This window comes from Chelon labrosus, assembly GCF_963514085.1.
Source record: "Chelon labrosus genome assembly, chromosome: 15".
NCBI lineage: Eukaryota > Metazoa > Chordata > Actinopteri > Mugiliformes > Mugilidae > Chelon > Chelon labrosus.
Window position 1 is genome coordinate 6,947,508 of NC_140348.1, and position 26,949 is coordinate 6,974,456.

General features: G+C 42.0%; 2 protein-coding genes across 6 annotated transcripts in view; both read left to right on the plus strand.

Moving 5' to 3' along the window:
* Positions 1-17,015, plus strand: part of ehbp1 (EH domain binding protein 1) — a 131,006-nt gene extending 113,991 nt beyond the window's left edge. For all 4 annotated transcript variants that reach the window (XM_084561373.1, XM_084561375.1, XM_084561376.1 and 1 more), the window contains 4 exons: positions 7,602-7,701; positions 8,686-8,759; positions 15,446-15,560; positions 15,934-17,015. In XM_084561373.1, the coding sequence (XP_084417499.1) occupies positions 7,602-7,701; positions 8,686-8,759; positions 15,446-15,560; positions 15,934-16,024 (380 nt within the window). In that variant the 3' untranslated portion in view covers positions 16,025-17,015. The remainder of the gene's footprint in view (positions 1-7,601; positions 7,702-8,685; positions 8,760-15,445; positions 15,561-15,933) is intronic.
* Positions 17,016-20,404: 3,389 nt separating this feature from the next.
* On the plus strand, positions 20,405-26,345 carry otx1 (orthodenticle homeobox 1). Of its 2 annotated transcripts, XM_084561529.1 has the most exons (4): positions 20,405-20,645; positions 22,338-22,527; positions 22,874-23,025; positions 24,436-26,345. In XM_084561529.1, the coding sequence occupies exons 2-4, from the start codon at positions 22,431-22,433 to the stop codon at positions 25,180-25,182; spliced, it is 996 nt and encodes a 331-aa protein (XP_084417655.1). In that variant the 5' UTR covers positions 20,405-20,645; positions 22,338-22,430; the 3' UTR covers positions 25,183-26,345. The 2 variants fall into 2 exon arrangements, with proteins under 2 accessions (XP_084417655.1, XP_084417656.1); XM_084561530.1 differs by lacking the exon at positions 20,405-20,645 and having other exon boundaries at positions 22,169-22,527.
* Positions 26,346-26,949: the final 604 nt, after the last annotated feature.

Consider the following 26,949-nt stretch of genomic DNA (forward strand, 5'->3'; position numbering starts at 1 on the left):
AAGCTAAAGCAAGCTGACAAGCATAGAGCGGTGAGACAGCGACCTAATGGGTTAGGGAGTGTTAAGGACTTTTTTTCAGAATTTTTTTTTCCTTTTAATTTCTTATTGTCGTTGAGTGGCATGGTCAAAACAGCCCATGTTGTATTGTTGTTATTGTTAAACAACATTACTGCTGCTGTTTCTGTCTGAATGGATGAGAGAACTCACTCTCTGTAGGGTTATACTCTGCAACAAATACTTGGTCTTTGATCGTAGCGCGTGACTGTGTTTGATTGTTTCTCTGTTCGTGTGTATTCTGCCTCCACCCTATGTTTACTGTAAGTTGTATTTTTGTGTTTGTGTGTCTGCCTTTCGTTCTTGTGTGTCTTTCTGTTTCCTCCTGGCCTTCTCACCCAGGCTGTGATAGAGACAGGGCGGTCTGGGCTTTAACAGACAGAGGCTGCCTCCACCAGCCCATAGTCTGCCACTCTCTGATAATGTTTATTGATTTGTAGCAAAAACACAATTTGATGGAGCTGGGGGGAAGGAGGGGAAGAGATGCTGAGGAGGGTGAGTTGAGGAGGAGGAGTGTATCTGTGTGATTGTCACGGCTTTGCTGGTTCTGCTAGACAAATGGAAGAATACCCTAGGAATGGTGTTTGCTTTTTGCTCATCTGACCACTTCTTTGCTCCTCTTTAAAATAATATTAGTTTACTCCTAAAACACTTTTAACATTTAATGTGAACATTAAAAATAAGACAATAGTGGAAAAATAAAAGAGAGGAAGAACTCGGGGAGGGAAAACTGCATAAATTACTTTTATTAAATTCACTCTTCATCTCAGTTGAAATTGTGCACCTCAGCATGTGTGTGTGTGTGTACAAAATGAAGCTCCTAATATGAACATTTGATCTCCAGAGTCAATCCATTATGTGAACTCTGTTTGCCCGAGCGCCTACCCCTCCTTAACCTCTGAGGTGGAGGAATGAGGGGTGTCTGGAGGTTGGTCTACTGTTAGCTTTGAGGTCAAATGTGTTTGCCCAGCGGTGTGTGTGCCTATGTGCACGCAGAAGAGTCAGCAGACGAAAGCAAGGGTGTGTTTAAGACAGGGAAGGATGCAAGGAGGGAACGTGTTAGCAAGACAAACCTAGTGTCTGTTTGACATGGTCTTTGAACCTTCAGAGAGCCATTTTAGAAGCTGAATACGTACACGGCCCTGCTCATTAAAAAAGGCTTTGCCAGTCTCACGAAACTCTGCTCATTATCAGGACTCTATGATAACCACTAAAAGTTTTGGTCTTAAATGAAAGTTTGGGCTCTAAGATAATATTGTTTAGATATAAATAAAATACATAAATGATAAATGACTCAGTAGGCCAAGAGTTACAATTAACAGACAAATGTTTTAAAACATTTGTTGTAAAGTTTCTTTTCAATTAGTTTTAAGCTGAATATATTACCTGGGATACAGCGTTTTATTCATCACCGATTCATTGTGACCTCCTGCTAGCCATTCCTGCCATTAGTCTCATCAGCCATCAAATAAAAGTAGAACCGTACAGCAATGAGGTATTCCTGCGCTTTGAGCTGACTCATGATCAAGTAACAATGTTGAGCACAGAATACATTTTAGCATAAGAAAGGCCTCTTGATTGACCACTGTGGCAGGTGAACCTTTTTGTTATCTAAATGTTACCTTTATTAAATGAACAGGTTGCACATCAGCAGATGTTCTTTTTATACCCGATTGCTGCATTTTCACTAGTAATCAGAGTAATAGCCCAGTCAGAATTAAAGTTTCTCATGTTAACATCTCAATCAGAACAGACTGACATGATCGAAAGAAATTTTCAGTCAATTAAGAGGGATGGTGTAAACCTTTAATAATGAGTTTCTTTAGAAAAATATTTGGACCTAATAACTGTATAAACACTTGATCTGATTGTTTGCATCTATTCCTTCTACGTATGTCAGCCCCATGTGCAATAAACATTAGATGATGAGTTTCCTGGAGGGATAGAAACATGTAGGTGGCAAAATATCCATGCATTTAAACAAGTGTTTGAAAAGGGAATGAAGCCAGAATCCATGTTGGCAGCAAGGTCGAAGACATGGGTCCATCTTAGTCATCTTCTTCTGTTGCAATTTAATGTTGTCATTAAAGCAACTTCTTCTTCTTCTGCTAAATTTCTGGCAGATTCAGCCCCTCCAGAGTGGGCAGAACTACATTTTAACCTGATCGTTGTTTTGTGGCCTGTAAACACATTTATCTTAACAGATTGCTTTATCTAGCATTCATATAAACATATAAGTTAGAAACTCTCATTAGAATGAATTTAGTCAGGTTAAAGAAACCGAGATTTTACATATGTGTTTTAAATAGGCACCTTATTTTATACCATTCATATTTGTAGTGGTTATGATCAGAACAAAAATGACTGTATCGTGTGATTATACATGTTTAATTCACATGTCTGTGCAGTTTCTTCACCACCCTGACAGGAAGCAGGACCTCCAGTGTTGGCATAATTATAAATAAATAATTATGCAGCCACACTTATGATTATGGATAAAACGCTAATTTATCCCGCTGCCTCCAAAACTCTCCGTCACAGCCCACTCCTGCTTCCCCTGCTTTCTCCTCTACCTCCACCTCTTTTGTAAGTTGTAAAGCAAGCAGTGGTTGACAAATGACACTAGTGGAAAAGGCACTTATTGTGCCTCAGTGTGAGAGGAGTTTTTTTCCTCCTCCTTTTCTTTTATTTTGTATTTTACTTTTCTCCTTTTTCCATCCGGGGGGAGGAAGAGAAAGAGGTGAGCGTGAATCGGTTAATGTGTCCCATTCAGCAGACATTATACACAGGTTCAATAAAGCAGGAATCCGTCTGTACGCTAGGACCATTGTGCCATTGAGGACAGCTAAAAAGGCCTCGTACAAGACTCCGCTGGAAAAATAGCCCTCAGCAGCACTCCAGTAGAGAGCGGAATAGAATAAGAGAGAGCTGGAGAAATCACATGTTCAGTGTAGAGAGGACTAGTTTGATTCTTCCACATATCAAGTGTTGTAATGTTGCAACAGCTGCACTTGATGTACACTGAATAACAACCTTAACTTAAATGGGATTCTGCTTTTTAGAGTAAAAGGAAGAACCATCTCCTCCAGCTCCAAATGTTTTAGATCATGTTTTATCGCCAAAGCTGAGTTTGAGAGCTCCCTAACCTTTCTTGCTTGCTCTCAGTCTCTCCCTGTCTCCTTCCTAACAAGACACTCCTCTACTCACATTAATTAAATCAAGTCTTCAGTTGCCTACTTACACACAATTCCCCCCTCTGGTCCTCGCCACAGACCTCTCTGATTAGGCCGGCCCCTGTCATGCATATTCACATCGCTGCAGTGACAGCCTTTTAACGAGCTCTTACCTAATCACAGGAAACAATGTTCATCCTGTTCTTTTTATTCCTTCTTTTCTCATTTCCTTTCATGTGTCTTTGGCTTTCATCTTTGCTGATCCCCGCTGATATCAGACGGGCTTGACGGTCGGACAGAGAAAGCGATGGGAGACACACAAGTGCAAGCGCGGCCCTAAATAAACCGCAATTGAGAAAGTGACTTGGAACACAGAAGAGAAGTTCAGCGCTATCTCCTCCCTTTCCCTCCTCCTCTTCTTTCTCCTCCTCCTCCCCGCCTTTTTACATGTCCGATAGACAAATTGGATTAACAGCTATTGGATTAAATGACAAAATGGTGGGATAAGAAATGAGATGAATGTGCTGTGATCACAGCTTTTAATGCGTTTCTCTTTCTGTCTCGTTCATTTTTTTTGTCTGTTATTCAAACTCCCTTCTTCAAGACATTAAGTACAAATTCCTTAAAGGGGATTCCTGCTTATTCTGCTGCTGTTATTCATAGTATTTATACAGATCAGTGTATATTTGAAGCGATCAGGTGTCCTACAACTTGAAGGACAACGTGTTGACCTCTACAATTTTGTCAATTTAATTAAATTTTTAAGTTAAATTACATGAAATTAATTGAATCAGAAAACTGAAAATCGCAAACTGAAAATGAACAGACAAATAAAGCATTGTGACGTAATGCAATGATCATGTTGGACTCAGAGAACATAAACTAAAATAATAAAATAAATACACCCTTTAAACCTATTAAACTATTTCTGTAAACAGAGGCTCTTTACCTGCTCTATATATTCCAAAGTATTGACTAATCAATTAATATTCACTAGCTAACTCTAATCCTTGCTGAGACCTAACATGTAACACATTTAATTCAAAAGTAGTGCTACAGCAGCAGCAGCAGCAGCAGCAGCAGCCGTTTGACCACCTCAGGGTGGGTTTCATTATTCCTATCTACACTGAATGGAACAGTGGCCAAGATGGCTATCTTAATCTTATTTGGCTATAGAGGCTTGCTCTGTCTTTTTAGCTTTTCTATTTCCTTTATTTTATTTATTTATTTATTTATTTCTCTTACATACCTCCTCTCGCATGGAAGTACACAAACGGCGACCTGTGCTAACCAGTCTTTTCTTCATGCCTTAGGGACAGAGTCTCCCTCCTCTCCGTTCGTGTCATTGTATCCTGGTTGTGTTTGTGAGACAGAGAGTGAAACAAGAGAAGAGCGAGACAGGCAATCAGATAGAGGGGTTGTTGGGATATATCTATCGGTTGTATCTCAGTTGTGTGTGTGTGTCTGAGATGATTGTATCGTCTGTGTTTGTCACCAGCACAGCAACATTGATAGCTGAGGTAACAGTAATAATGACGATAAAGTTTCCTGTAGGTAGGGAAATCCAGTGTATCTCCATCAGACATGTTTCCCTAACCCTTTGATGTCTTGATCAAACATTGTACCAATGCCAAATTTATCGCTTCGGTCTCAGTGGCCTGTGTCTGCTCTGCCCTGCTCTGTGTTGAAGCACCGAGAAGTGGCGTGTAAGGCAAGCAGCAAGACCCAGAATGCAACCTGCCAAACCCGCCAGATGCTTTGATCCAAGATGGCCCCCTGAGAGCCAGCATGGATCCACAGCATCTCAGAGCCAAGGCTGGATTCACAGACACAGTGTCAGTGCTGCTTGCCAGGGATATTTACACCATTTGTCTTCACACAACACAGTGTTTTCTCTGTTGTTGTCACTGGTAACATATGCCATTTTATGGGGGCTCTCATTACAGCGCAGCTAGTGGATCCAGTTTAAGAAAAAGTCCCATTTTTTTGTCTTTGTCCCAATGGGAATGAAACCCCCAGCTCTGCGTTAGATTTTTAATTTATGCACTTGGTACAGTACTACAAAACTGAAATAGACATTACTTCTCATATATGGAATCTTACTTCATTGTTCCTTTTAGTACTTCCTGCAATAGAATGCAGTTCAGTTAAATGAACTGAAATATATATATAAATGGCTGTGTACTAAAAAGTTCAAAGTTGTGTTCTTGAGCGTTTACTGGTTAAATAAAAAACAAAAAAATCTGATTGATCAAGCAAGAAATTATAGAAATAAATTGTTGGTTGCAGTCCTGTGTTAAATATTAATGAAGACTTTACCCACAGAGCTCAATAAAACCTATAAACAATAAATCCAGAAATGTTTAGTCAGGCGCTCCTCTGTCTCTTTAAGAGTCAGGTAGCAACTGGAGGTCGGAGTTCAACCCTGGAGAGGTTGACTGAAGGGAGGTGGATGCTGAGCAGCTGTTGAGTGTCCTGCACCACTTGTCCTGCATCTGTCCCTCCATCCCCTCGCTTACCTGCTCCCTCCTCTAGTCATCCCATTTTGCTTTCACTTTCACCATTTTCCCCTCTGCCCCCATCATCTCTGCCTGTCTTACCTCTTTTGCCCTCCCTCTTCTCCTTTATCCTACCTTTCCTCTGACCTCCCTCTCCTTCTTTCCTTTCTCTCCCGCCCTTCACCTCCCCTCCCTCCTTTCATAAAATGCGGCTGGTGCTTGGCTGGTAGCTGCTGGCAGGCTAGCGGTGGGGGATATAGCTTTATAATCCCCCCTCGTCTTCCAGGCCGCCTCGCCACAATGTCACAGGAGCTTAATATTTGCCATTATTATTTGCTTGTTTTATTTGACTTCGAGGCAGCACAATGACCTGTCAGCGCAGGCTTTATCCCCCCTCCGAGTGTCGTCCATTTCAAAGTTGACTACAGTAATCCACGAGCCTCCGATTCCGCTAAATCCCAAAGCTTTCTTTCATTCGCTTGTATTTTTTTTCTCTTCCCTTCCTCCCCGCTACCTCCTCCTAAATGAAATTACATACATCTGCTGGCTCAGAGTATCACAAATGTCCACACACTCACCGGTGTCCGCGCACACATCCACGTGTCTGCCTTTTGTCGTCAATGACGCAGTGGACCAATACTCCCTCTGCTATGTGATGAACACTGGTGTATGTGCCTGACAAAGGAACTGTTTTCTTTTGGTTTTATCCAGCCCTAAAAAGTCTATCATTTATTTACAGATTGGCATGGTTTCCATTGTACAGTATTATGTTGAAGGTGTTATAATTAAGTCATAAAACCTTCAGAACAAATGCTGCAGAGGGGAAAGCCACATTATAATGGCTTCTCTACTTAACATAAAAAAAATAAAATTCCTGTGTTTTTCACCCGTAGCCAAGTTCAATAAGGCCATAATTAATAGATGTTATAATAAATCTTCTTTGTTATGATACTTGTTGTAGCTTCCCAGCTAATGTAGCTCCCTCTTAAGAAAGGAAAAAACTGCGAGTGATAATAGCATAAGCCCCAAGATGATCTTTCATCTGCCGTCCTCTGTTTTCATCCTTCTTTCTTCTCCTCACAGATGTAAGTGTCGGATTAATACTGCTGTCTCTTTTTAGCTGACCTCACCGTGTGACAAATCCAAGACATATCCAAGTGATTTTTTCAAATGGACAAACAGCGTGTAATTTTCTATTATATGTGAGGTGGTAATTAAAATGTGAACACTGAAACGGAGACAGTTTTTTGATTTTGATGATATTTTACAGTAATTATGTCACATTTAATGCACATTTTGAGGATAATAGTCCATCTTGTTACTATTGTGACCTTACAAGTAAGATTTTTTCTGTTGAATATGTCAAGATGCAAATGTTTTTGCTGCTGTTCACCAAAAATAAAAAATAAAAAACGGTTTTAACATGACAAAGTAAGTAAGTTACAGCACAGAGCTTCAGCCCCAGGCATGGGCGAAGCTTACATTAGCTGTGCATCTGAACCTTGCTAGCTGTCTGTGTTGTCCAGGTGTTACACTAAGCGGCAGTGAGTCTCAGACACGTGGGTTGTTGTTTTTTTTGTTTGTTTTATTTTTTTGAAGGCCCACTGATATATGTGATATGTATTTGCCTACAGTGAGAGGCTCCATCCTTACACTCACCGGTAATTGACGAGTTAATCCTGCCCTGGTTGAAGCCATATTGATGTTGTGAAGGCACGGTCTGAAGTATATGAATGTTTAAGCGAAGAGTGTATATAATCTGGTGGACTTAGCAACTCTGTTGGGGCGTAACGCTGTAATTTTTCTGTCTCATCGCTTTCAATTTCTTGCGCTTTCATGTGTAACTTCTATTTGTGTGTTTATGTGCACTTTCCAGGAAACAACAAGGAGGAGGAGGAGGCCATGATGCAGGAGTGGTTCATGTTGGTCAACAAGAAGAACGCCCTCATTAGAAGACAGAACCAGCTCTCTCTGCTGTATGTACACATTTGCCTCCTCATCTTTCTTTGCAGATAACGATTTGTTTTACAGTCATATTAAACTGGTTTACTTTAGCGGAAACATCCCCATTAACACCTGCTTGCTTTTCTAAATCTTTCCCACTTTAAAAACCTGCAAACAGCACTATTCAAGCATTACATCAAACTAACTGCACAGGCTCGGAGTATACTTGCCACTGCATTCACCCCCCTCTGTCTATCTGCTCATTGATTTACATGTGGACGGGATATGAAATCAATAGAAATGTGGCGATCGCTACTCTATCTCTTGTCTCTTTGTATGTGGTCAGCTGCGACAGGTGGAGACACACACACACACACACACATGCACACTGCCTTTCTTCTCCTTGCGGATTTCAAAGTGTGCAAGTGGAGGAGAGATTGAAGTATTCATAATCACATTATATCGTGGGAAAGGGGAGCCTTTTAAAGTGGCCAATTGACAGAAGGGCTGATTATTAGCCCTTTCTGTTCTCCTTTTGTGGAGGCGAAGAGAAAAGGCGCCTGTGAAGGACAAATTCTATTAGGGGCCGAATTAGCTCATTTTTTAATATGGCTGAAAGAGGAAAGAATTCAATTTGAGCTGCATACGCACACACAAACCACATATATTCAGGGCCACACATACACGTGGCATTTATTTCTTTATATATTTCTCCTTCATTCTGTTTTCAATTCATCCTCACCACCTTTCCTTATATTCCCTTTTTGTCCCCACACACACACATTCACCCAGGGCTGTGTCAGTGCACTATGAGTATCAGTTATGTGCAGTAGATTAATGTGAAGCCGGAGAAGGTCCAGGCGAGTAGCTGAATCGATGTTTATTGCAGGTTTCTTTAAGTACTTAATGATTTAGTCATTAACATATTGATGAACTTTGTTGTGTGTGTGTGTCTGTGTGTGTGTGTGTGTGTGTGTGTGTGTGTGTTTTCTCTCTTTCTGTCTAACTTGCCACAGGGAGAAAGAGCATGATCTGGAGAGACGCTTCGAACTGCTCAACAGAGAGCTGAGAGCCATGCTGGCCATCGAGGGTAAGACACACAAACACACACACCATGAGGAATCTGTTGTTATGCATTTAGACAACCTTACAATTCACACCAGGTTTCACTGATTGCAACAGTGACGTAAAAATCCTTTTTTCATCTTGTTGCTCATTTTACTGCTCCCAAGAGAGAGAGAAATCTTCACTAATTTATTTTGCCAAAATGGCTACTAGATGAGACAAACTGCAGCACTCTGAGTTTATTTCCCATTTCCTTGTCATAAAGAGAAGGTAAAGCTGTTGCTAGCGATGAGTTTGAGTGATTCATCTTCCATCACCTGTAGCTTTTATGAGAGGCTCCTACATTTTGTCTGGCTGTTGTCTTTTGACCAGCCGTCATCCAGAGTCTGAAGCAGGATGATTTGAATTCTGCTTTGGCTTCTTGATGAGGATTATGATGCGAGCTTGCGAGGGATTTCACTCCCTGATACTTGATCAATGCTATCTGTTTCCTAGCCAGACCTGACCAACGGAAGCCTGATTTGAAATCTAGCCACAGCTGCATAGAGAGAGGATCAAAAAATGCAGTTATATTATTGAAAGCTTGTTAACTACACCGCAGCCAGAAAAGCAGCCATTGTGTCGTATCAAAGTTGTCAGAGGGCCAGGGAAGTTTAATCCCCTTCGACTACGTCCTCTCTGGCAAAATGAACCTTTTGCCAATCAATGCTAATTGATTTTGCTGTTCGACATTGACCACCACATACCCTGTCCCCGAAACCCCCCTTTCTCCTCACAGCCTTCGGACACCCATTGTAATTTCGCCAGGCACCTGATAAGCTACCTGGTCCATAATAAATCAATTGTAATTAGCAGGAAAGGAGGTGGGATTGTCAGAGAGGGGGTGAGGGGGGAGCAGACATGCGTATCCAAGCAGGAGCTGCATCCTTTGCCACACTGCCTGCATCCACGTTGATTTCCTCTGTCTTCTCCGGCCACTTTCTTTATTTATATTTATTGAGCTGCTTGTGTCTGCTGCTCGAGTCAAACGGGAGGATTTCACATTTTTTCGGGTTCATGTGCCAGGGTGTGTGTTTGTGTCTGCCAGCCAGCCTGCTGTGAGTGTGTGCTTGTTTCCGTGCGTGTCATTGTTGGTAACTGTGTGTGTACATTTCTGTATATATCAGGTTTGTATGAGGTGTCTGCCTGCGCACTCGCGTGTGTGTGTGTCTGTGCCTGTGTGTGGAAGTGAGGGAGCAGAGATAGTGTGTGTGAGCTGAGGTGGAGAGGTGGTGTGTGTCGTGTCACTGCGGTCCTCTCTGCCTTCATGTGGACTTGTTGGATTTGCAGCTGACTAACTTATCAGCCAGCCTTATTTTCCTCCCTAAGGGAGGCACTTAACATTCACAGGCTCTACCTTTCTGTAGCAGCCACAGATAGTTCTGAGCTGCTGGGAGGAGAGCTGTGTGTGTTTTTGAGGATCTGTTGGTCTCTGTTTGCCTGCATCTGTGAGTTTACATCTCACAGGTGTGTTGTCATTTTCTCTGTGTATGTGTGTGAGTTGGGCACACATCTCCGCAGCTCTTATTTGGTGCTTGGGCAGGTCCATTGAGCGATGGTCGGGCGTGCGAGTAATTGCTGATTTGGTTGGCCAGTCGATGACACAGAGTGAGAGAGAGAAAGATGCACTGAGAGCCAGAGTAGAAGAAAAACAGAAATCACTATAAGATACACTTGACATACACACCCTGCTGAGAAAAATATATACCGGCACTGACACAAATACACCTCTCTTCCCCTCAGTCAGCCCTCACGGACGGTCCACATCACTGTGCTGGACAGCTGACTGGCTAAAACACTTAATTTATGTCCCAGTAGAGTAAAAAGTTCTATTTGCAGAAGTGCTGTCTAGTTCAAGCAGACGTCCATAAATTTGTAAATCTTAAAAATACTCTTCCTAAAAATGTAAAAAATAAAGTTGTGGTCAAAGTTAAAAGCGAGAGATTAAAAAATGAATCTGCCTGACTCAGTCTGAATCAGTGCTACAGATCAGAGGAGAGAGTAGTGACGTTTTATTCTACATTTATGCTGCTGACGTGAGCTACAAGATACCCAGAGGAAAGGAGACAGAGCGCTTTGAGGTGGGAAGAGCGGTCAGGAGACTTTGAAGCTGATATTCTGCTAAAGGACAAATCCCTCTAAACTTCTCTTAGCATTTTCAATGAGTTAAAAGATCTTAACCATCACTTTTGAGCCATGATTTTTGGTGTAGGGATAAAAAAACAAGAAGTCAAGAAGAAGGTAAGCAGCGTATTTTCAGTACTTCGGTACTGATTATATTAATGGAGTTATTTTTGCTGCACTTTTGATCTCAACAACATAAACTACAGTAGAAAAAATAACTGACATACTGTACCATTTAAAAAAAGAAAACCACAAACATACAACGATTGACTCACATCATTATTCATATAAGAAGCAAAGAAAACCAATAAATCATCAGTGAATATAAGACTAAAAACAAGTATAATCCTACTACAACAATAATTGTAAAAACTAGGGCCAGTCATGATTCCTTTCCTACATAATTGAAACTTCTGAACATCACAGTCAGTGATTAAATATGCAGTTGTTGTAAAATAAAACTGTTGGGGAACGAGCCCAGACTTTAAGGACAGTGTTGATGTAGCTTATGAGCATGCTCGGTGATAACCACCTCCTTGTACCTCCTTGGTGTGATGCCAGGCAGGAAAATGCCATCTGTATGCCACGCTCTCATCTCCCTGCCACAAAATTGATCCACTATGCCCTCTTTATCTGCTTACTGATTCACACCTATGTATGCACACACACAAAGCTGTGTCTTGGCTGCCTTCAAGAGCCTGTGTGTGTGTGTGTGCGTGTGCGTGTGCGCATGTTTTAAAGTGGACGCCCTCTCGCCATCTAAAAGGGATTTATGCATAGCCGGGTCCCAGAGTTTTTCCTGTTACGGTTTGATATGATAAGCTTTTTTATATGTTTAAAATCAATATGTAATCCTATGCAGGAGCTTATCCCTCTCCACACCCCCGACACACACAAACACACGCACGCACACATCATTTGTAAATCTATTTGGGCTTTGTAACACATCGGGGCGGCGTGCTACAGACCTTGATTGATTAGGTGCACTGTGCAATTCTATCACATGGGCAACTTTTGATGATGTCGCCGACTCTTTCAGGGTTGCGTATTGACTGTAACGTCCGATAATGAGTACCTGCGTTCCATAAGTTGTTGGAAGTTTTGGAGAATTTAGGAAATGAGCGTTGTTGTTTTATTATTTCCTTACGTTGAGGGTGGTCTTTAGACAGCTTTTCATTCTGGTAACACAAAGTTGAAGCACATTAAATATTGTCATCATCTCCTGCAGCTATAACTTGGTGTATCATCCAGGAACAAGTGCCTCCTGTGGTGAAGCTAACGTGATGTTACATGCTGCTTATTGTCACATCTGGAAGAACAGATGCTGAAATCAACAGAACTGATCCACTCTTATTCTGAAAAGTTAGTTTCCTGCTTGCATACGGTTACTTTTATCAGTCATTAGGAGCGTCCCTGACTTAAATTACAAAATGAAAATGGTGGCCGTGTTCAGCAGTTTATTGATGAGTTTGATAAGTTGTTAACACTAAACAATGGAGGACTAAGTTATATTAACATTTACATAGGCAGATTATACTGAGATGTTTGATTTATTCTTATAATTAATCTTAATTGAGGGGAATAATCATTTGGGTTCTTTTTTGAAGACTTTTTCCTTTAATCTATTAGCCAATGTCCGTCTTCCAGTTTTGAAAACTTTCCTGTAATCTCACAAAATATCGGTGTCTCATTTTTCATTTATCAGTCGTCCCCCTCCTGTTAACTTCCCTTTCTCGTGCTGACACTTTTTTGTCTCTTGATTCCACTTGGACTTTGGCCAAAACCAGCTTTCAGGGGCCTTTTGCACAAGAACAAGAGGTGGAGCGAGCCGAGCAAAGAGGACGAGGGAAGAAAAGAAAAAAAAAACGACAAAGAAATGAAGGAGAACGAGTTTTTATTTTTGGCGTTTTGTAGGTGTCTGAAGTCTCTGGAGAACATTTCTCTCCCAACTGATGAAGCCGTGATTTGGATCCTCCAGATCCAGACGTGTTGGCGGTATTTTGTGTGAAACGGAAAATGAGAGATGTGTGCAGGACGGTCTCGCCTCGCTCTCAGAGGAGGAAGCTTTGGACCAGTTTGCTCTCTTGAATAAATTTGGAGTTGGAGAGAGACGAGGGAGTGGGGGGGGGGGGGGGGGGGTGTTCATGGGGATTTGAACCAGTGCATTCTTGTGTGCCTTGTGCAGACTCACATGGTTACCATGCATGGTGAGTGCTATCTGAATACCCACCATGTGAGTTGTACACACTCCTTCAAGTCTTTAACCTCTCTCTCGCTCTCTCTCTCTCTCTTGGGGGAGGCAGGGCTTACGTGGAGGGGGAGGGGGGGTTCTGAGTTGCTGCAGGGTGTTTTGTTTGTTCGTGCATCTCTGGTTACCCAGCGTGCCCCGCTCTGGTGTTGCCTGGTCACGTCTCTCATCGGCTCTTTTTATTGTTTACCTTCCTAATGAGGGGGGCGGGACTCTGCGACATGTGATTGACAGCAGTGTGCTCACCCCCCTCCCTTCACCCGCCAGTCCCCACCCTCCCCTCCCGGGGTTTGACCAGGACTTTGGCTTTTTGGCCGAGAAGTGCTCTGAAGATTTTTTTAATTCCTCTCTGTGTTTTTGAGGGACGTTTTTTTTTTCTCTCTCTCTCTCTTCCCCTGAGCCCTCCTCCAGTGGGCCGGCCTTGTCGAGAGAGGATTGTGGGAGAGTTATGGCGGATATGGCTGCACACATTCCTGTCTCACAATTACCTAAAGCTGATGACTCATCCACTTTTCCTCCTCACAGTCTGACTCGCTTTCTCAAATTGTTAGTTAAAAATAAATGCAAACACTCTCCAGATGCAGGTTTGGACATATTTGGCACATTTAAAACTATTTGTCAAGTCCACACAAAACCAGAGGAGAATAAATTTGCTTCCCCAAGAGAGAGAAGAAAAAGAACAAGGGAAAAAGAAGGGAACGTAGAGAGCCAAATATTGGGACTGTGTTCATTTCGCTCTGTGGTCGACTTCAAAGTGACGAGCGGGGCCAATGAACGGAGCGCAGACCTTTCAGGACAAACACACTGAGCCCAGCGTGACTCACACACACAGCCTGACTGCCGCAATTTGACTCAATGAGGAGGGGGAAATATTTATTTTTAATAAAGCCACACTTATTTTGGGACTGACATTTTACAACACTCCTTTTATTCCCCAATCAATAGCCAGTTAAATATTGATAGAGGGGTGAAGTTGCCTACACGCCATAGTTTTTTTTCTCTCATAATACATAACGGTGGAGGGGTTTTCAGAGGGGATACGTTCTCACACTGAACTGACTGGTAGCTGCAGTTTTCCTGCCTCCTTTCAGCCGTGGGACGGCAGGAGTCTGTGCCGTGTATCTGAACGTGTTTCCCTGCAGAGGATACGACGTGACTTTAAGATTTAAACTGCATTTTGTAACAATTACAGCTTTGGTTTAACGTGCAGTTTGTTTTTGCTTGTTGCTTAAACTCGACAAAAAGGTTGTAATGATGTTATTGTTTGTAGGGGTGAGTTTTGGGGTGAGGGACGGGGGGAGCGCTGTCCTGGTGTTGGGTGAATGTGGAGCCGAGGGCGCCAGGCGGATATTTGAGCCCCAGGGGGAGCGAGTGCTCTCCTGTGGGCAGCCCCCCTCCTCCAGGGAGAGGCTAAGGGATTTGGATCAGGGTCCCACCTGGACCCTGTGGGGCCCTGTGGGGCCCCTTCCTGCAAAGACCCTGAGAACCGAGAGATGAGACTCAGGGGCTCACCTGCTTGTTTGTTTGTTTGTGGAGGAGCTAAGGAAACAGTTTGACGTAATGTTCAGGTGTTAGTATTTATTTGGAAGGTTCTATTAAAGATTTTGGACGATGACGACTGGATGAAGTGATTTTAATCTTAAATAAAGTCCAAACATAAACATAATCTCAGTGCAACCACATAATTCTGAGCCGTACATGACTGTTCTCACTAGTGGTTTCATAGAAGCAGCCTGTTCCTGTGGGATTAAGGTTCTTCATATCTCTCTGTGTGCATCATGACAATTCATCCATTAACATGACATTATACTTCAAGGGTGTTTGCCCGGGTCAACGCATCATCACTGTGCAAACACAACCTGACAGAGTGTTTACACGTCACATTTCCACAGTGGACTAAAGCAGACACGGAGCTGCTCTGCGCCTCGACACAGTCCAGCAGGTTAAAGAGAAGATGAACTTTTACTGAAATGTCTCCGTCCGACTCTGAATCGTCTGAAGCTGTTTGAGAAGCTGCTGAAGCATTCAAACACACAGGCTGGCCGTCCTTCATGCGAATCAGTTACCAGATAATGGGCTGCTAGCAAGTGAAGCCACGTCCAGAGTACTCAAAAAGCTTTTTATAACAGTTTCTCAGGAACATTTCTATTCCAGGAGTGTCTCGGGCAGTTCAGTGTTAAATTGTTCATCAGCCTCTTCCAATAGTCACAATTTCCTGACAGGAGCAAAGTCAAACTTTTCCTCTATGTGGAATAAAAAAGTGTCCCCAGGTCTAACAGAGGTGTCTGGTGTTGTTTCAGACTGGCAGAAGACCGAAGCCCAGAAGAGACGAGAGCAGCTGCTGCTGGATGAGCTGGTCATACTGGTCAACAAGCGAGACGCTCTGGTCAGAGACCTGGACGCTCAGGAGAAACAGTAAGTCACCTACTGTACTCGTTGGAGTCTCTGGAAACACCCAGTGTGTGTCAGTAGCTCCTGTAAATCTCCAGAGGTCCGTCAGAAACCATCCACGTAGTGAAAACACGTTAGCTGAGCCGTTACGTTGCAGTCGTCCTGCACAGGTGGGATGACTTCCAGATTGGCGGCAGCGTCCGTCATCAGGGTGCCAGGCAGGTGAAAGGTCAGAGCTCGACCCTGGCACCATGCCACTCTACAGGTGGCAGGGCGATGGTTGTCATGGCACCAGCTGTGTTACCTGTGTCTGTACCATATACACACACACACACACACACACATAAAAAAATTTTAAAAAACACACATCTGACCTTTTGACCGTTGCCGTCCACAGGGCTGAGGAGGAGGACGAACACCTGGAGAGGACTCTGGAGCAGAACAAAGGCAAGATGGCCAAGAAAGAAGAGAAGTGTGTCCTTCAATGATTGTCAGGAAACAACAAATGTAGCCGATAAAAGAAATGTAACATCATCATGCTAATGGTTATTATTATTATTATTATTATTATTATTATTATTATTTGATAGTGGCTTTTAGACACCAGTTATTGGAATCCTGATTGGTTTCTGTTTTGATCAGATTAACCGCAGAGATGACACCTTTGCACCAACTTTATACCGACTGACTCAGTCTGTCCCACTTTGTTTTTATTTTAAACTTCTTTATACCCAGAACGGTACTTGTATGTAAAATAAAATCAGGAGGGGTGATAATGTTTGTATGTAATGAAGCTGCAGCACAGCCTCCTCTCTGAACGTGGAGTCAGTCTGAGGTACAGCACAACGGGTTCAAAGGGGGGATTTTACTTTTCATCGCGTTGAGGAGAAGAAGAGGTTGATGTTTTCTGTTCAAAGAGTCGTTATAATGTCAGTCTTTTCAAGCTACTTCATTACTTGACTCTGTTTCTTTTAATGATTTCACTTTTTACTTGTAAAATATCTTAACTGAGGAACATTCATAAACTTTCCTATTGCGTTTTTTTTTTTTATTGTCTTGGCTTGAAAGCAGTTTACCAAAAGGTCAAGTGTAAGAAAAAGAAAAAAAACACTGTGTTGTATATTTTCATCACTGCTCAGACCAACACCCTCCCAAATCTTTTTTTTTTCCCTCTTTCTTTTTTGTCAGGATTCATGCAGTCAGAAACAACAAATATATATATTATTTATTGCCGTTTGTCCTTTAAGCTGCTTGGAAGTGAACCTCCCATCACACCTTTTGATTTCTATTTATTGTCTAAGAGAAATATGCTTCCACGTGCATCTCTTTTAGAGCTCCACATCTGGTGCAGCTGTTCCTTCAACGTGTGAACATTTATCTGATTATTTATTCCACTGTCATAACCCAAGTCTTCAGTAATAAAGTCCTTATGATTTCATACTCCACAGGCTTCGTGTGGCGTGTTTTTGACGCACAGGTAGAAATTTAAATCATTTTCTAATTCATTTTAGATTTTAATGAATGAGTTTCAATCTATTATTAATGTGACTTTATATTTTCTTGATGAATTTACGTCACGATCCAAGTCATACTCTTTGTTTTTATTGTTTCTTTCCTCATATAAAAGTTATTAAAATGTATGCACGCCTATCACCGCGTTCAGCGCCGCTTATTATTCGGCGCTCTGTTCAAATTCCCCAGCGACTTGAGCGCGTTTATAAATTAAAATTGGCTTTTCTGTTTAGTGTTTTTTTTTTTTTTTTTTTTTTGGAGGTCGGTGCCGAGCAGGTTCCTCTGAGGAAGATTAGAGAAATCACTTTGTACCGAGCAGATGTTTCTCTCTCTCTCTCTCTCCCTCTCTCTCTCTTTTGGGCCGCTTCGTGCGCGCTGGAAACACGGGGGCAACGCTGGAGAGGCTCGGTCACCCGCAGCAAGAGGGTTGAGAGGGGAAAACGGCTGTTCATTGTCAAATTACAAAAAAATATATATGTTCACATACATATATATATTGAATTTGTAACTTAAACTAATTCACACACTGATAAAAAAATAAATAAATGAGGATGGGTCAAGTGTCCGTGTCTGAAGCCTCCACTCTGGCCGTGCAGGCAGCCTCCCATCCCCGATTAAAGCAGGAAAATAGGTTGTGACAGCGGACGTCCTCCCCGGCCTCATATCCTGAGACTTCCAAAATTAATTTGCTGATTCGTTTCTTCTCTGCTTGGGACCGACTGGACGTGCACGTTACGCACTTTACGTCCCAGGAGGAGCTGTGTTTTAGTTTCTTTTTAAAAAATATGTAGTATTAAAAAAAAAAATAAAAAAAGGCAAAGCACCGAAAGGACTGAAAATAAGTGTGTGGTAAACTTCAAAAATGTCTCTTGCTGATTTAAATTAATTTTTAATATTTTTGTGTTTTAATGGATGATTGGTTTCTTTCCGTCTGAACTGTTCATGCGCAAAAATGAACCTTTACTCCTGAATTTGTTCAGAAGTTTTGATGCTTGTTAAAATCAGTTTAAAAATCAGCTCAGATAAATTCTTCCCCTTAACGAGTCCAGCTGTAGAACAAACAACTGGAAGGCCTGATTATTAAATAAAACATTTCAAGTTATTAATTTAATATTTTTAACATTTATTTCTGCGCCTTTTCCAGAATTAAAGAAGCGTAAAAAGACTGAAGCGGTTCCTGTCTTACCTCTGCAGCGTTTCTGTCTTTCTTTAATGTTCCAGCTGAAGCAGAAGGGTTGAAAAATATTTGTAGAGTCACTTTCCTTTCCTCTTTTTTTTTTTTTTTCTTCTTCCTGTGAATAAGAACGACGCGCTGCGTAAAAAGCGGCGCTGCCTCGGCGCTGCTGCGCCGCTGAGGATCCTTCAGCTGAATGGATTATCTCCTGAGCTTTGAAGTCTCCTGGCCTCACCTCACAGGTGCTGAGCGCCGCTCGGCCTCTGCGTTACTTCCTTCGCCCCGCCGCCGTCCAACAAAAAAAAAAAAGCCCCGCACCTGAGGGAGCCTGGGTCTCTGCGTGCAGCGCCGGGGCTCCTGCAACACTGTGTTTTATGCATCATCGTTTTAATAAGCACCGACAACATCCCCGCAGATCCCCGCTTCCAATCCTGCCGGCTGAAGGGACAAAACTTTTCCCCCTCCTCTCCTCGCCGCCTAATCCCAGGCTTTACCAGCTCAGCATTAAGAAAATTCAACTGCAATTTGGGATTAGACAAAATACTCTTATTACAAAAGGTTGGTGCAACTTGATAACTTGATACTTGTTCAGGGGTTTATCTCGGGGTCTTACATCGACAGAGAGAGAGAGGGAGGGAGAGAAAAAAACAAGAAATGCAGAGAAATGTCAGAATAGCTCGTCTCTTTTGTGTTTGAGGGTCATATTTGTTGAATGGCCTTTTTGCATAATTTAACGCAGCCTGTGTGACTCTGTGTTTGTGCAGAGAAGAGGAGAGCTGCTGCTGCTGCTGCTGCTATTTCTCTCAGACTGCTCAAACTTCATATGTGGTGGAAATAAAATAAATAACATAAATCAATCAACCTTCTTCCTTAATAAATGACCCTTTAAGACGCTTCTTCTCTTTTTAATCACTTTTGTCTGATTTCGTGCAGTAGGGAGCATCCAGGTGCCTCGGGGCTGCATCTACAGGCCTCCAACATGACTCTGTTGCATTTTACTACTTTATTTATTTCTATTGATGTCTAAGTTTCTCTGTCAAAGTGCTCTCGTCGATGACTTTTAAGTCCCATCACCCTCCACTTTGATTCCCCTCCTCCTCCTTCACACATATAAATGTAATTTCCATCCCTCCTCTCTCTCTCCCTCTCTCTCTCTCTCTCTCTGAACATTAGCTCGCTTTCAGCTCAGGCCTTTGCAGAGATCCACGACCCTCACGGATACTAAGACCCCCTCCCAAAAAAAAAAAAAAAACATTTAAAAAGAAAAAATATTCAGTTTGTTTTGTGTTGGATTGGTGCAGGATTTGATTCACTGACCGAGGCTGATTTTTCTTCTTCTTCTTTATTTATTTTTTTTAGCTCCGCACTGAGTTGGAGGTCTATCCCTATTAAACTTTACGTCAACCATCCTCAAATGTAATTCTAAATGGGGATTAAACCTCATTAATATTCATGAGACTGGTGTGTGTGCGCGCGGAGCGAGAGAAAAGAGGAGGGAGGGGTGTATCACAATAAAAATCAAAATGGATAAATTTAACTTCCTCCCTTTTATCGCCGTTTTATTTCCCACGTTTTGGATTCAAAAGAACAGAAATAAAAGCTGCTGAGGCTCCGCGGCCTTTCTTGAAATCAACGTGCAGCTTTCTGTCAAAATAAAACTTTTCTTGATTTTACTTCTGCGTCATTTCTACAACCTGCAAACATGCTCCCAGCTCCTTTACAGATAAATTAAAAAAAACAACTTGTGACATTTGACTATCCTGTAAATTCTCAGCAGAGCCTGAGCAGGCCTGCACCCTCTCAAGCTCTCTCTGCTGCAGACCTGTGAAACATTTCCATCTTTTTAAACCGCTCCTCTGTTGTGGCTCTTCTGGTCTCGGGACTGGGAGCGAGAGGAGGAGGAGGAGGAGGAGGAGGAGGGGGACGAGGAGGGGAAGGGTTGATGGTGAGTGGGAGTGGGCTCTCCAAGCGGCCTCTCTGCGCCTATAGGCCGGCTGGGCCGTCCGTCAGCCGGATCTTTGCGCCTCCATTGGCTGCAGGAGGCGGATCCGCAGGTGATCCTCCGCTCATAGAGGCGCGGGGCGGAGAGAAGGTGATCAATCTCCATCCGTCTCCATTAGAAATCACCTTAACACTCTGACAGACAACGACAAGCCCCTTGAAAGCAAATGAGTTTGATTTATTTGGCTGTAAAAACGCCGGGAACCGTACCGAGGACGCGGCGACGCCCGTATCCCGCCGACCTGCCTGCGCGTTTCTCCGTGATGCTGCCGCTCACTTTACGCACTCTTGTTTGTTTTTGAGCAAGTCTGCGGCCGCTGCTCGAGTTTTGTGCCCCGCAGACTTCCCTACTGCTGGATAATTTTTTTACTCTCCTGCTGTAGTCCGAGAGCTCGGGAGTAGAAGGGAAGGAGAAGAACAAGGTAAAGTTTCTAGTTTTTGTCTTTTTCTCTCTTTCCTTATTTAACGCTCGGAGTTTGTGCGTCTTTCAGAGCTTTAGTTGAAATGCTAAAAACTTTTCCCAAAACGCTGCAAACGTTTTTCTTTAAATTGTTCGTGGGTTCACTTTGCACCTCTGCAGGTTATTTTGGTTTCTTTTAGCGCAGATATCAATTAATCCGCAGCGCAGAGGACTTCATCTTGAACCGGATGAATTGAGCCAACTTCCTCCAGAGTAGATAATTTTCATATTTCTATTCCATTTCATTCCTGCGAGTTTTTATTGAGAGCAATTGGCCATTAAAGCGTTTGGAGCACTTAGTAGATAATTGGAGAGGCGTGTTTTGAGTTTTTTTTTTTTTGTTAATTTATTTTGCTGATAAGAGCCCTTCTGAAACGCTCTCTCCCCGGAGGTCTAATCTAAATTCTAATTGAGTTCATTTGCACCGAGATCTCGTCTTTTCACTCCGGCCTGGCGGAGCTGGAAATGCGCTTTCAGAGCGCAGCTGGAATACACGTTTGGTTTGGTTGAGGTTTGGTTTGGTCAGTTAGGAGCTCATTGTTAAAATAATCTCACTAATTTAATTCACACTATTTAAACTTCAGGGCGTTTCGGTGGCTCTCCTCATGAGAAGTGAAAATCAGACTCGGTTAAATATTTAGATAAACGTGTTTAATTTCCTTTAAATCTTGAATTGAATTCATCCGTCTTTGGTGAGATGAAATAAAGAGACTGTAGCTGCAAATTATATAAAGTAGAAAGTCATTTAAAACACACACACACACACAAAAGACAAATAAAAACATAGCTGTGCTTTGTAGAAAATATCAGTTTAAAATGAAGCCTCTTACTCAGTTTAAATTCAAGAATGAAAACTGAATTGAACTTTTTTTCTATTAAGTTTGGCTGGCTTCCTCTGCAGGTTTACAATAATGCACTGGTGCAAATTTTAATAATTCTGAAAATATATGTGTTTTTCTACTTGGACAAAAAAAAAGAATAACTCAAGCAGACACAATGATTCAGTAGTTGGTGGATATTAATTCAGGTTTTGGTCAAAACACACATTGAGTGTGACGAGCCGAAACAAACCAGCAAAGACTTGAGCTGTGATTTATTTTTATAGACAATCCATAATCCATCTTTATATATATATATATGTGTGTGTGTCTAAGTACAAACAAACACACACTAATGTTTTTTCTGGAGGCTTTTATTGCATTAAAAAATCTAAACAGAGGGGGTGGGGTGTCAATTATAAATAAAGGTAGATAATCTGTGATTTATTTAAATATATCTAACATGTTTCCAGGCTGTTTGCTGTTAGGTTTAATATGAGGATAAATTAAGCTTTGTAGAAGAAAATCTTGCAGGTTTTATTTCCCCTCATTGGATTTATAAGTTGGTTGTATTTATCCTATTATTCCTGAAGGGACTTCGTGTGCGTTTGTGCTGCAATAATTCACAATATTAAGATCTGTGTGTGATTTCATAATTTCTGTCTTATTATATGCTTTAAAATAATATGGAAATTCACTCCAAAACATATTTTTATAGTCAAAAGTAAAAATGTCACAGATAGTTTGATACGATTTAATCAAATAAACCTTCCCCTCTTCCTGAAGACAAAACTCCATTGGGTTATTTCTAATATTTCCTCTTTCTGTGTGTGCAGTAACTTAAATCGGTCCCCGGTCCCGTCAAGCTGCAGCATCGGGGGAAACCGAACCACTGGCCTGAGCTGGGTGGAGCAGTGACCGCCTGTAGCATGATGTCCTACCTCAAACAGCCCCCCTATGGCGTCAACGGCCTGGGGCTGAGCGGCGCTGCCATGGACCTGCTGCACCCCTCAGTGGGCTACCCAGGTAGGAAACACACACACACACACCTGGAAAAACTATTAATACACGTTGGAAAGAGACACCTGCACACGGGGTGGACCTGAAAAGTAGTGGCAGAAAAAGTGAAGAAAACCCCCTAAAACATTATGAGATAGACTACTGGGAAATAATAATAGTAGTAATACAGTTTGATTAGTCCTATAAAACAACTGTTTCTACTTTAAATCGATTATATTATCCGAGTTCAGGTGCACAAAGTTTGTTTTTAATTTACAATAGAACAACGTTCAGCAAGCTAAACGGACGCTGAAGATAATATTGTTTATTAGACTGTTTTTTATTGACTTTTCTTCTTTCTTCGTCTCCGCAGCGACTCCCAGGAAGCAGCGACGGGAGCGGACAACCTTCACCCGCTCCCAGCTCGACGTCCTGGAGGCTCTCTTCGCCAAGACGCGGTACCCGGACATCTTCATGAGGGAGGAGGTGGCGCTGAAAATCAACTTGCCCGAGTCCAGAGTCCAGGTAAAAAAACAAAACAAAAAAAAAAACGGTAACTTAGGACCGTTAATAAATATTTTATAGACACACTTGTTTATAAAGGAAGGTGCCTTTCTCAGTTTTAGGCCGCCATTATTATAATCAAAAATACATGCCAGCTAATTAAAATTTGCTACAAGAATAGCGTCTTTATTTTTTTATTCATTTAGTTTTGCACTAATCAATATATATAAATATACATATGTTTACTGCGCGACTATTATCTATAGAGCAGACATTTTTATTTTTAAATTATTTTAGGCTAAAATTTCCTGTTTCACCCACGTCGACTGTTAATGACGTCACTCGCGTTTTAACGTTAATTAACGGTCAGTTTTAGCTAGCTAGCGGCGATAAATTAATTTGACGCTTAAGATTCTGTTTAGTGTGTTTTTTGTTTGTTTGTTGTTGTTTTTTACACCGTTAGTGTCAAATTGATTAGATTAATTCGTCTGTGAATAAATTTAAGCCTAATTTTGGATGATTTAAAACTGTAAACATCTAAGGTTTTTGACCCATTTGAGGCCATTTAAAATGGACCGTAACCAGAATCTAATTCATAATGGTAAAATGGATCATGATAAAGACGTGATTTTTAATTAAAATCAAACGTACTAGTTAATTTATTAGTTAATGGAAAGTGGCTGTACGTTGCTAATATTAAACCGCTGAGAAGTGGTACTTTTAAGCGGATGGTTGCGTTCAAATGTCGTGGGTTTTGTTTTTTTTGTTTTTTTTCTGAAATCTCCTCCTATCATACCTTTTTGTTTCCAGTTTATCTCAGCTTACTGGCTAATATTTCCACTTCAGTCACCCCTACACCACTTAATTTCATAACAACATCCAACATAATGATGTAAACTGATTAAATTTCAGACAAAAAGCTTATTTTTCATCGGATTCAGTTTATTTGTTCATCGTGTGATGCAGCCCAGCAGAAGGCTGCGTAATTTGATCTGAAAGACAGTGTGTACAGGATCTATATTGAGGAAGCCAAATGCTCCACAAACATTTTACTGCTAAACCACAATGATGTACAAATACTGCTCTTGAAAGGCATTAGGGGAAACCAAGGCAGGCCTCTCTCACACGATTTGAGTTATTTTCAGAATGTGTGTGTGAAACAAAATGCTCTACCCTCTCGGTGCTCTAGAGTTACCCTACTGTGTGGTGAAACCCAATAGCCTGTTATCTTAGAGCCGTCTACCAGGTATGAAATTAGACCCTTGGCTGGTCCGAGCCAAGAGGCCGGGGTGGAAATGAACCTTGATGGCTAATAACCCCCAATTTTCCTCCATAATGTACTCTCAGCATGGCTCAGGAGTGTTTTATTTTTTTCTTGACGTGCTGAGGTTGTTGATGTGTTGCTAACTCCTGCCTGGTGTTCTGCTCTAGGTGTGGTTCAAGAACCGGAGGGCCAAGTGTCGCCAGCAGCAGCAGAGCGGCAGCAGTGCCAAAGCCAGGCCGCCCAAGAAAAAGTCCTCTCCGGCCCGGGAGAGCACCGGGTCCGAGAGCAGCGGCCAGTTCACGCCTCCCGCCGTCTCCAGCACGGGCTCTTCATCCTCTTCGTCCTCGTCCACCAATCACACAGGCCCGGCGGCGCTCAGCAGCACCTCTACCTCCATCAGCACCGTCTCCTCCATCTGGAGCCCAGCTATCTCCCCTGGAAACGCCCCTGCTCCTGCTGTGGCCCCGCTCCCAGAGCCTGGACCCCCTTCTAATGCCTCCTGCATGCAGCGTTCAATGTCAGGCTCCGCTGCTGCAGCCACCTCCTACCCTATGTCCTACAACCAGACGCCTGGCTATGGCCAGGGCTACCCCGCCCCCTCCAGCTCCTACTTCAGCGGCGTGGACTGCGGCTCCTACCTGGCCCCCATGCACTCCCACCACCACCCCCACCAGCTCAGCCCCATGACGGCCTCGTCCATGTCGGGCCACCCACACCACCACATCAGCCAGTCGTCAGGCCACCACCACCATCACCACCACCAGGCCTACGGCGGCTCCAGCCTGGCCTTCAACTCCTCCGACTGCCTGGATTACAAAGAGCAGACTGCAGCCTCCTCGTGGAAGCTCAACTTTAACACCACGGACTGCTTGGACTACAAAGACCAGGCCTCCTGGAGGTTCCAAGTCTTGTGATCAAGCTTTTTATTCCTCCCTTTTCCCTCCCTGCTCGTCTGCTCCCTCTTCTTTTTATTTCCAGATTAGCTTATTGCTTTTTTTTTTTTAAAAAAAAGGAAAAAAAAAAAGACACAAAGAGTTTATGAACCATATAATAACAAGATAGCAGCAGGAATGCTCAGCAACTTTTTTTTTTTCCTCCCCTGAAAGTCTTTAAAAATGAAAAATAAAAAAAAAACTATCCTGAAGAGAGAACGTCAGGAGTTTTTAAGGACACCCCCTACTTTGGATGAGCTTAACAAAACTGTTTTTCAAAAAAAGAAAAGAAAAAGTAAAGTCATTTCAACCAAACTCCTTTGACCACCAGCTCTCTGGACGGGAGGAATATACTTTCCCCTCTGGTGCACCGACAGGAACTCTGCCCTCTTACCTCCGACCCAATCAAATCCTGTATAGTTTTTATTTCTTGAAATTTGTTATTTTAGGATGACAGAGATCTTTAGTCAGCTACACCAAGGAGCTGAAATATGTAAATATGTATTTGGGTCAGTTACAGTGACCATGTTTAGTTTGTGTTTTTTTTTTTTTTTTTTTTTTTTTTTGGAAATTGAAATTGTTTATTACCACAAATAAAAAAAAATAAAATAAATAGTATGTAAATCTTTCCAAATATTCCAAAGAGAACAAAATTGGCCATCAGCTTTTATATTCATTGTTTTACTCAGATTGAAAAAATAAAAAAAATGTTTTGGCAATTTGGGAAGTTCTAAATCTCAAATACAGCTGCAGAACCTTTCCAGATGTTATTATTATTATTATTATTAAAGTTATTATTACTGTAGCCTCTACATTTTCAAAGCAGACCTCCTCTCTTGGGCATTGTCGTGATATTGGACATGTTTGAACCGCAGCACTTGGCTTGATATTTGGAGTCAAAGCATTTTTTTTCCTTTTTTTTTTTTTTTTAATTATTATTATTATTTTAATTTTTGGGAGAGGAAATGTGGCTCCAAAAATGACAGTGAGATGTTGAATGTATCTTTTAAAGGCGACCCATCCTCACATACATGTTCATCCAATAAAGATCCGTTTAAGTCATATTTATTTCCCACAGTGGATTCATGTCTCAAGTTTTGATTCCCGACATTTGAACTAGTCACACTTTTATTTAAAAGCTTGTTTTTGTTTTCTTCTTCCTCTAATTATAACGGGGGTAAATGCAAATTAGTCCATAATTAAAAACAAGCCGTGAACGCATGTAGGTTCCCATTTTAGAGAGCTGCAGCGTTTAATCCTCTCTGTCTCTGTCTCAAATTGAAATACCAACATTTCTCCTTGCTTAAGGGAGGCGAAGTGTCTTTTTAAACTTAAAATAAATAAATAAATAAAAATATTAAGCCGGGAGACATTTGATCGAGGCGTAATTGAATGCAGCGCTGTAATGGCGTGATAATTACTCCCTGCGCCCTGAGTTGGTTTCTCCAAAAATAACCTGCAGGAATTTCTCTGCCTCTGATGCGGTAATTGCGTAGGTGGGGCCAGGTTAGGGGGTCACATGTTAAGTGTGTGTTTAATGCGTTTAATCCTTGCGGGCACAAACGCATTATAAAAAAAGAAGAAGAAAAAATATCGCGTTAGTTCTTTGGCAAGGTTGTTTTTTTTTTTGTGTGTGTGTGTGTGTGTTTTCAGGAGCGAAGGCCGCAACTGCGCACGACAAACAGGATTCATGTAAATGAAATGCCCCAATAAAACAACGGCCAAAGAAACGAGCAGGTTGTGCACACT